The sequence below is a fragment of the Symsagittifera roscoffensis genome, unplaced genomic scaffold (genome assembly GCF_963678635.1).
Source record: "Symsagittifera roscoffensis unplaced genomic scaffold, txSymRosc1.1 SCAFFOLD_1125, whole genome shotgun sequence".
Classification (NCBI taxonomy): domain Eukaryota; kingdom Metazoa; phylum Xenacoelomorpha; order Acoela; family Convolutidae; genus Symsagittifera; species Symsagittifera roscoffensis.
This window is the reverse complement of record NW_026971750.1, coordinates 1-10,096: the sequence shown is the minus strand read 5'-3', so window position 1 is coordinate 10,096 and position 10,096 is coordinate 1. Positions and strand designations below refer to the sequence as shown.

The following is a 10,096-nucleotide window of genomic DNA, read 5'->3' as shown; positions in this document are numbered from 1 at the left end:
TTTTAATGAAAGGCCAATTGCTGATATCTAGAGCATTACATAAAATTAATAAATGCAAAATTAACTGCAATTAAAAACGCCTTTGGACCCATGTTATAGGTAAGACATAGGTGTTATAGGACCCAAGGGAATATAGGTAAGAAATAAAGTGAAAACAAAAAAAAATAGAGAAACGATTCCCGTTTGAAGCATAATTAGAATGAAAAGTCTTCATTCTGGCCTGTCCTATTTAAAAATCTTCTACTTTTAGTAGAAATATTATCATAGTTTTTAAATTAACTTGGGCTACAACAAATAGGTAACTAGCAAACAATTTCAACGAACAAGTGAACGAAATTTTATCTTCACGTGTTTCTGTTGTTTTCTCTGCAACTAATTAGGAGATAGGGTGGAAATTTTAACACATGTTAGATGAAACTATTTAGAAGAACTAAGACAGGCTGAAACGTGAAAAAAATCTTGCTTTGAAGGTGCAAACTAGCCAGTATATCCGAAGTAGTTTCAATGAGGTTCTTGGTGTGGAAACATTCTCGCAAACAATATCAAAAAACTGAATCGATGGCCTCAAATTGGTTCATTGGGAGACTAGCGCTTGACTTACTTTTCACGAGCGAATAATTAAAAGAGAGAGAGAGAGAGAGAGAGAGAGAGAGAGAGAGAGTGAGAAAGAGAGGGGAGAGAGAGAGAGAGAGAGAGAGAGACCGAGTCACCCCTTTCAAATATTCGCTCTTTCGTTTTTCCGTTGTATAAAAAGTAAACCAAGCTCATCCGTCTCCCAAAGAACCAATTTCAATCCATGGATTCAGATTTCTGATGTTGTTCCTCTGAAACTACTTAGGATATACTGGCTTTTTTGCTTCTGCAAATTCGACCTGGCTAAGTCCCTCTGAATAGTTTCGTCTAGTATGTAGAAATCTATTGTCTACTTATTTGTTGCAGACCACTTTACTTTTCAGTTTTAATCTCTGGTGGATAAAACTTAAAAGAAGAAACAAAAATTTATCAAATAGTTGAAAGCCAAAATTGCATGCGCAAATGTAAGTGTTTTGAAAAATAAGGATAATCAAACAAAAATCCTTTTGTATCGCGGAAAAAAAATCAGTTTTAAGATGTAGTTTCCGCTTTAATGTCTCTAGGGTAAAAATAAATTTTGTGTTAAATGTTAGACCTAAAGTAGAAGTGGTAGCTTTATTGAGACATTTCGAAAAAAAAATGTTAATGAGACTAAAATCGTCGCTGATTTCTCTGTTGACATTTCAGAACTTTTGATTATTGATTATTATAATCTCTGCAAACTAATTATTCTGACTTAGCTTTTATCGAATTCATGCAAAATCAACCAAAAATGCTTATGGTGAAAATCATAATTTGAAGACCCGGAGTAGAATATACATTTAAAACAGTCTTCAATCAATTTCATGCAGGTTTTTCTAACTTAATCTGAAACTAGAGGAAATAATTTTTCCTCTGAGACAAGAGGAACTAACTTTTCTGGACACTGTTAAAGTTTTTGAGTTCTTTAAAATTCGAATCACGACTGAAAATGAATAAAATTAACCCTAATCTTGACCAGGAGATTTCATATATAGTCAATCTTGGCGGGGAAAAGTAGACCTAGTATAAGGGTCAAAATAGTAAAATTTAAAGAAAAAAAAACAAAATCTTTGCGGATCAAATCATAAATTTATTCGCGAAAACTGACCGAAGACCCAAGCCTAGAATAGCCGCAGTTTTTCGGAAGTCGGATAAAAAATATTTAACAGATATGCAACAGAGCGTGAAAAAACAACTTCAATCATGATGGGGCAAGATCAGCAATTTTGGGGCATGATGGGGTAAAGTCACTTCCGCTTTTTTACGACAATTAAAATTATCATTTTTGACAATTGAGTAAAATTACCAAAAAAAAATATGTTTAAAGGGTTCTTAATCGATTGTAATCCTGATATGTTCCAAGATATTATAATCTCTTTTAATCGATTATAATTCAAAACATTTCATGCAAAGTTCATGCAAATACAGTTCATGCAAATACAGTTCACTCTTCAAAACAAATTTAATCGATTATAATCTCTTATTTTGCTAAAAAATTTTCACCCATAAGAAAAAAATTTTTAATGTATCACATGGCTAATTATTTTCTTTTTATAGCAAATCTCTAAAAGTGAGATGTTTTGTCACACGTTGATTCATCTGAATACAATAGTTCACCACGAAAAAATATTTTTTTTTCATATTAGATGAAAGGTTCACGCGGTAGGTGAAAAATAAATCTTCTTAGAATCATGAAGCAAAAGTAATGGGCTGATATTTTGATGGTTTAAAAACGTATAGTGTGCATCTTGAAACAACTCTAATGAGAACAAAAGAAAAAATTAAAACGTTATAGTTTTGAATTGATTTGTGAAAGCTTATGACAGTTTTCTTTTTTTTTTCACAAAAACCAACATCTACAACAAGCATACAATCTAAGGATTTCAAATGCAAGGTCGCAAACAAAATGTGTGAAGAACAGGGATTATGAGCGATTACAATCGATTATAATGGATGTTAGTGCAAAACATATGAATTAGAAATTGTGATAAAATTAATCGATTATCATAATTTATAATCGTTTATAATTGAATCGAAAAATAGATGGGCTATGAATCGGTTGTAACCGAGTAAAATGTATTATAATGGATTATATTTTGATTTTAACAGAAGAGATGATAAACAATTATTAATTAATAACAAGACTGCTCGTATCAGGACGAAGCCCTGAATGTTCCGACTGCCTTTTAAGGTTTATGGAGCAGTAATAACATTAAAAAATTAAATGAAATAAAACAAAATGAAAATTTTTTTCTTCTAAAATTTGAATTTTTTAAATAAAAATTATCCCCCCACACGCCATATAAAGTACAAAAGGATAGATTTCGCTCCTTGTAACAAATCAATTATGGCAAATAAGCTTCTTTCTACCAATTTGGAACGATTTCTAAGACGGATTAACTCTCCGCTTACGCGTTAATAGCGCAAAATATATCGCGCGTTAATTGTCCCAAATTGGTCAAAATGGCAATCTTTAAACCCCCATAACTTTACGAAAAATGATCACAGGTAAAATATCTTTTCAAATTTGAGCTCAGGACAACAATACTTTTCGAATGATATTTAAAAATTCTGTCAAAAATGGCTAGTTAAAAAGTCGAAATTTGTCTGAAGAAAAAAAAACCCACCCCGAGCACAAATATTCCGTTACTTTCGTATCGAAAGTCGGAACAAAAACCAGTTTTTTCTTAATTTTTTGAAAGTTGCTGGTAAAATCAAAATATAATCAATTCTTAGCGCTTGAAAATGGAAGTTGGATTAATGACAAACACTGTTTAACGCCCCGAAGACCGACCATGCCGATAGTAAGCGCAGCAAATTTGAGTGGAGAAAGATATGGCGCTTTTCTTTCAGGAAGGGAGCTATGTGAAACAACTTTCATGGTGCGTGAGCGGCATGCAAGCTATAATTGTGGTTAAATGATGACTGTGATCACTATTCAACAGGGTAGTATTTGGTAACATAATGGATTCAATAATTAAGTTGAGAACAAGACTGCTTGTATCAGAGCAAAGACTTGAATGTAATGTTCCTACTGCGTTTAAGGCTTATGTAGTAGTGTTTGCTTTGAAGTTGGATAAAGTTTTCAAAAAACTAAACGTTCTAGTTTTCTTTGAAAAACCTCCTCCCATAGAAAAAAATTCGGAATAACAACTATCAGGCCTCAATTCAATTTCGAACAATTTCTAACACGGATCAAATCTCCGTTGACGATTTAATGTAGCACGAACTTTGTCGCTTGTTAACTATCCTAATTTGGCCGGGGCCAAGTTGGCAATCTTTAAACCCCCGTAACTTTACAAAAAATGATCACATGTAAAACATTTTTAAATTTGAGCTCAAGACAACAATATCTTTGGAATCATAAAGAAAAATTACGTCACAAAATACTATGCTTACAAAGTCAGAGTTTTTCTGAAAAAAACCACCCCGAGATCAAATAATCCGTCGCTCTCCTCGTGAATCGGAACATGGATCTTTTTTAAGCTAGTTCAGTTAAACTGGACTCGTGAAGAACAGTTCAAAAACCTGCATGAATTTTTACTTCATTTATACTAATGGTAATATTTACAAATGGGTGATATATTACAAAAGGTGGTAATTTTAATTATAATGCATGCAATAAAATTGAGAACTATAATGCATTTTATAGTCATTTCATGTTCAATCATTTGCACAGGCTGCTAAGACAGTTTTTGTAAATATATTACTCTGCCAGATGAAATGCTATTCAAAAACTCAAATTTTGTGTTTATTTTGCCAAAAAAATGTCTTTTGAAATAAATTATAAATACTGTTCGAAGTACAACAAAAAGCGAGACAGCTATTTAACTTTAACTAACCACCTATTGTAATTTATCACCTACAAATGAAAGAAAAGCTACTAGCACAATGGATACTTTGTTGAATTCCTAGGGCTGTTCAAAAATCAAAGAAGAGAACTTTGGGAATATCAAAGTTATGCCACATTACTTCCAATTGCAAAAAACTTTTCCACACAAAAACCAAATTGACGCGTTTGATATGGATTTAACATAAACCGGTCTAATTTTTGACGACGTGACAAACCACGTGCCTGGAAAACCAGCCAAAATGAAACAGATATTAAAAACCGCCAAAAACCTATGAACAGATCATCCTGAAACTGTACACTTCGAAAGGGAAAATTGCCTTACTGATTACCATTTAAGGTCACAACCTTCATGAAAAATTTTTAACCTTTTCCCTTTAGTAAAGGGTTTCTCGTTAAATTTTAGTATTTCGGGAAATATATATATTTTCGGAACAGCCCTGGGTTAGCACTGATTCAGCACTAGAGCAGGTTTGAAATGATGGCTCTAATTAAACTATCAGAGATTCATAACTGTGGGTAATCGATGACGTTTAAGACCAATAAAGTTTCCATAGAATATCACCCAAAATATGAGATGCGAAATAACGAAACACAATAATCCGGATCCGATTGTCCAAAAAAGAGATACTCAATTTTTACGGAACTCTTACTCCTTCCGCAGAAGTGTTTCGCTATGTGCATATTTAGGGAAGAAGTGTTCACACAAGCGGTACAGTTTCTGCCTGATCAGCGTTGAATCGTTTGAAGCAGATGCGGCTCTGTAAGAAGGAGATGAAACCCATGATGTACAGGTAGCAGATGGAGAGGAGTGCAATACCGATGTAGGAGATGACTTGCTGGGAGATGGCATACTCCACCAGGAAGCGGCGACAGCAGTTGTCAGTCTGGTACTTCTGCTTACAAGTCGTAAGCTGTAAAAAAAAACAATTTTAAGTCTTTTTGCGCAGTTATGCTTAAACAACTGACCAGTCCATTTAGTTTCTGAACTCTCGAAATATGAAGAAGATTTTCAATTTTGCTTTTTCATTTTTAAATTGATTTCTGCAGACATTTTTTGTGTACGGGACGACATGAGAAAAAATTACACAATTGGCTAAATTTCGGGCAGATAAACTTTTTTAGAAAAAAGGCGGAATTTTTCTCGTAGTTGCATTATGGTTGAAATGGCTTTGTAACAAAATAGCATTTACCCTTCAAATTTTCCTTGGTGAACTCAAATTGCGCCGAAGACGAACACCGTACACCATCATAAATTCCTAATTATAAAGGTGCTCGCGGGAACAAAAGCAACGCAAAACATAAGAAAACGGTTCCTTTTTAACGGCTGATATCTTTTGACTTGAGTACATTTGATTATTCTAAATACAGTTTGAGAGTGTACTGATTTTAAATTTTCAACTGGTTAAGCCTCAAATAAACTGCTATCCAGGAAGAGAAAAAATTATAGTCGCGTCGGGGTCCGCGACCTAACATGAGACCGGTGCGACCATACTGGCTCAACCTAATATTGGCAGACTGACTCACGGCAATTCAATATCGGTGAAAGACACGACACTTTAGCAGCCCGACCAAAAAAAATTAATCGCTCCGCGGCTAAAAGTTTTCTTTTAAGCTGGGCTGCTGAAATATTGTCTTAAGTCTCTCCACGGCCCGAAGTCTTTCCTTAGCGCGATTCGAGTAGTATTTCCTTTATTGTCGTCGCCAAACTACTTTTTTGGTCGACGTCTTTTCCCTGGTCGACGTCTTTTCCCTGGTCACGCCGCGGCTCAACATTCTTTTAAGTCGCCTCACAAAAATAGTTTTTTAAAGTGCCGCGGCTTGGGTTGCCCTAGTTGATCAAGGGAGGTTTTCTTGCAAGATCTAGCAAAATTCTCGCAAGATTCTTTTAAAGAGAGATTCGTAACGACTATAGCGTTTGTGTAGGACAACTAGAATGAAAAACTTCCAATAAAGTAAAAAAAATTTGAAATTAGTAATTTGGAATGCATAATTTATAATGACACCTTAAAACTATTGACATTAGGAAAAATGAAAAATGAACATTTATATGAATATTTTTAAAATTTGTTTAACCTAAAGTTTTTATCCGAATTTAAACTGAGAATTCTTTGTGACCGTAGTCAAATTGGATCTCTATATATTTTTTCTGGCGTTCAGAGTAAGGTTTTGTATAAAAATTTTCATAGTTGATTATCTTGCAAGATTTTGCGTGAATCTCACATTATTCTTGCTTGATAACCTCACTCTTGCAAGAATCTCACAATATCTTGAAAGATAACCCTCCGAAATCGAGTAGGGTCTTTTCTTAAGTTGCACCGCTGAAGTGTTTTGTAAAGTTTTTCTTTCTTAATTTGTGGAACCATAGTGTTTTTTAAGTCGCACTGCTATAGTAAAAAAACGCAGAAACAACCAATAATAGAAAACTTTCAAAAATTTTGAAATTCCAGCTCCCAGAGAGTAGTGAAAAAGCAGAAAGCAAATTAATGAAATTCCTTATAAAATACACTTATAATGCGATCATCTTTTTTCATAATGTAAAGTGTTGCACGTTTTGGCCGACCTGAGTGTGCATTCCTTTCACTATTTCTCTGGATAACTATCAGAAATTTGTTTTTGATGAGTTATTAAAATTAAATTTTCAGCTGAAACAACAAAACAGTTCTATACATAAGCAACAATACTGCTGGTAACAGGGCAAAGTCCTAAATGATCCAACTTCTCTTTAATTGCTCTCGAATAATTTATAGTAAATTAGTTCAGGGCAAAATTATTTGGCCTAAAAATATCAAGTTTTAAGTGTGAACATTTGAGTCGTGTTTTGAATCAATGAAACAACTTAGCTGCCTCAATTAAATTTGGAACAATTTTAAGGTGCGCCACAGGTGAATTTTAAAACGAGCAGTTAAGACGGAAATGTGGCAGGTTACTTAAGTAGTGTGCACACCCGTCTGGACGCAAGCAGATTAAATCGCTGGATTAAGTTGGATTAAAAAAGATATGTTAAGTATTTCAAAAGTTAAACTATTTCAAACACCCGGTTTCTGCAAAAAAGCTGGTCATGCAGTTTTCAGATATGGGAAAAGGCTTGTCAAACATTTTTATTGCAGTCTTAGCAAACCAAAGAGTTGTGTTTTATTTATTTTTTTGCGAAACTTTTTGGGCTGTAATTGTATAGGAAAGACAGTATCTGAGTAGAAAATTCAGTTGAAAAACAATAATTTTGTTTTTGGGGCAACTTCGAAACATTGTCACCTTAAAAATGCCAATCATACAATTTCCATAAAAAATAGTTTCTGATCAGTTAGACAAAAAAATCTCTAAAAGGGGTACAATTTATTTGTTTTTTAATAAATATGGGTTCCCTAAAAAGCGTTGGTGAAGTGGTTATTTCTCCGACTCTCAATCGAAAAATTCGGATATTTGTCGCCCAGCAGGAATCGTGGTTGCGGGTGAGGCAACCTTACACATCCCAGAAAAGAATTCCAAAAAAATGCGTATCGTTCTTAGCCAGGGGCACAACAGCGGTTTACAGTGATGAGCTGAACAGCTCTCATATTCGTCTTTTCACTTGTAAATAAATCGTCCCATTTAAGTTATGATTTGATAATGAGGTGAAAACGCGGGGTCTATAGAATGAATTTTTCCAAAAAACGCACCAAGTTCCAAAAAGCTAGAATAACCTTAATTAGTTTGAAATAGCAAATGAAAAAATCTTATCGAGAAACAGATACTTAAAAAAGGGGATAGCTAAAAAAATTTTGAATACCATCATTATTGGCTGCAAATTTCTTTCAAAAGCCTAAAATGCAATGAAAGAATACCAAAAAAGACATAAAATGTGGAAGATCTTAGTTGTGAACTCAGATCTTGAATAAAAATATTTCGAGGAAAAGATTTTGAATCAAAAGAAAAAATGGTCATTAAATTTCTTTTCTAGTTTTCTAGTCTCTTCAAGTTTTCAAAATCTGGCTCCTCAAGTTTCCCTGTCTTTTTGTGAGCTCTCCGAAACCTTGTGCTAAAAATTAAAAAGTGGAAAAATCTACAAATTTCGTTTGTTTCATATTTTTCAACAACTGACATAAAGACATTACGTTTTTGATTTAATTAAAGCCCAAAACATTGGCTAAGTCTACGTAATTCAGTTTCCCACTCATAATTGTCAAGGATATAAACAGTTTTAATGTTCATGTTGTTGAACTTTTTTTTTTCGTTTTGAGGAGAAACATATGTATCAGGATACTTTAAAAGAGAAAATGGTGAATCTTTTCGTTTTGATAGATTCTGTTTCTAGTTCTGTGCAAATGCTAAGCAAAACCATATATGCTTTTTTATATAGCGCATAGCTTGAAAACAAATTCAGTATTAAATATTTTTTCCTGAGGTTTTAACAAAATCGTTTTCCTCCTATTAATGTAAAAATTGAGACCAACTTTTCTCGTCACTGTGTCATTTTTATAGAGTTTTTGGAATCCTTATTACAGTAAAAAGGAGCTTAATATGATGCCATATTTGACCTGCACTTTCGTTGAGGTACCTGCAATCGGACGGAGAAAGGCAATTCTACGCCAAAGAAGGCGTCATTCGGGCCCTTTGAGGGGATTGTCGGAACAAATAAACACCATACAGTACCGAGCACTTTGAGCCAAACAAATGACAAAACTACCTGTCTAAATGCGCTGAAAGATTAAAGTGTCTATAGCTTATGTTACAATATGTTAAAATTACCTGTCTTAAGATTCAGAAAATGGTAAGCCCTAGAAAAAAAAACCTTATTACCGATTAAGAACTATCATTTATATGGATAATTTGAAAAGCATTGAGCACTGCGGATTCTATTATAAATTGGATGCCGTCGATCTGTACTTATACTAACCCACTGTCTGTGTGGTGCGTGAACCAAATATGGTTTCTTTTCTAGCAACCTCACAAGGTAAATCATGTTGTAGATATAACTGGTCAACAGAAGGAGCAGCACGACCGAATCAAACCCAAAACTGTACTCTTTTTTCCACCTGAGTGCCACTGAGGGGTTTCCCACTTTGAAAGAACAGGTTGGCTGTTTGTCCGGCATCACTTCAGTCCATATAAGGCGAACTATTACATAACAACACACGACAACCCAAAACACACCGTGAAGCGCAATCGAGTTGGACAAGTTCGGCTCTGCAGGACAATAATGGTCATTGGTTAAACCAAACGTGATCATTGACCAGCAGTAAGCGAGCCAGAGTAAGGTGAAACCCGAAGCGATAACTCTCACGCGCGTCGGGAAGAGAACGAAATCTTTGATGACTCGGATAATTCGGTTACGTAATGAAGGGTTCAGCTCGTCCGTTATGATGGGGATCATGTCGTCGGTCGATGTGTTCATGTTGAGCTGATCATCGGTGGAGTCTTGGTCTAAACAAAACAAACCAAAAACATATTTTTTGTTCATTAATCAACATTCAGCAATATCTTATTTGGTAGAATCACACATCAAGGACAAACGCTGTGCTGCGTCTTTCTTCAATCGCGGCACATACCTTCTTATGAGTGGAAGAAAATAGAAAAAGGGTTGGAACAATAACGTGCCTTCTGCTCTCTCTATCACATTACCTCCAGTGTGTTGTGTGCCAGTTTTGATCAAGTCCGGAGTTTGCAGGCTCC

The 10,096-nt window shown here is 34.5% G+C and overlaps 1 protein-coding gene across 1 annotated transcript; it reads right to left on the bottom strand.

The window, feature by feature from the left end:
• Positions 1-4,372: 4,372 nt before the first annotated feature.
• LOC134856682 (uncharacterized) lies at positions 4,373-9,843 on the bottom strand. Its single transcript, XM_063872953.1, has 2 exons — positions 9,321-9,843; positions 4,373-5,358 (listed from the first exon to the last, which is right to left on the bottom strand). Exons 1-2 carry the CDS (start codon positions 9,816-9,818, stop codon positions 5,146-5,148), a joined length of 711 nt encoding a protein of 236 aa, XP_063729023.1. The 5' UTR covers positions 9,819-9,843; the 3' UTR covers positions 4,373-5,145.
• Positions 9,844-10,096: the final 253 nt, after the last annotated feature.

Coding starts and splice junctions, on each gene's coding strand:
- LOC134856682 (XM_063872953.1), bottom strand. CDS start 9,818: ATGAACACATCGACCGACGACATGATCCCCATCATAACGGACGAGCTG. Junction 5,359..9,320: donor ACGCACCACACAGACAGTGG/GTTAGTATAAGT, acceptor TTTTTTTTACAG/CTTACGACTTGTAAGCAGAA.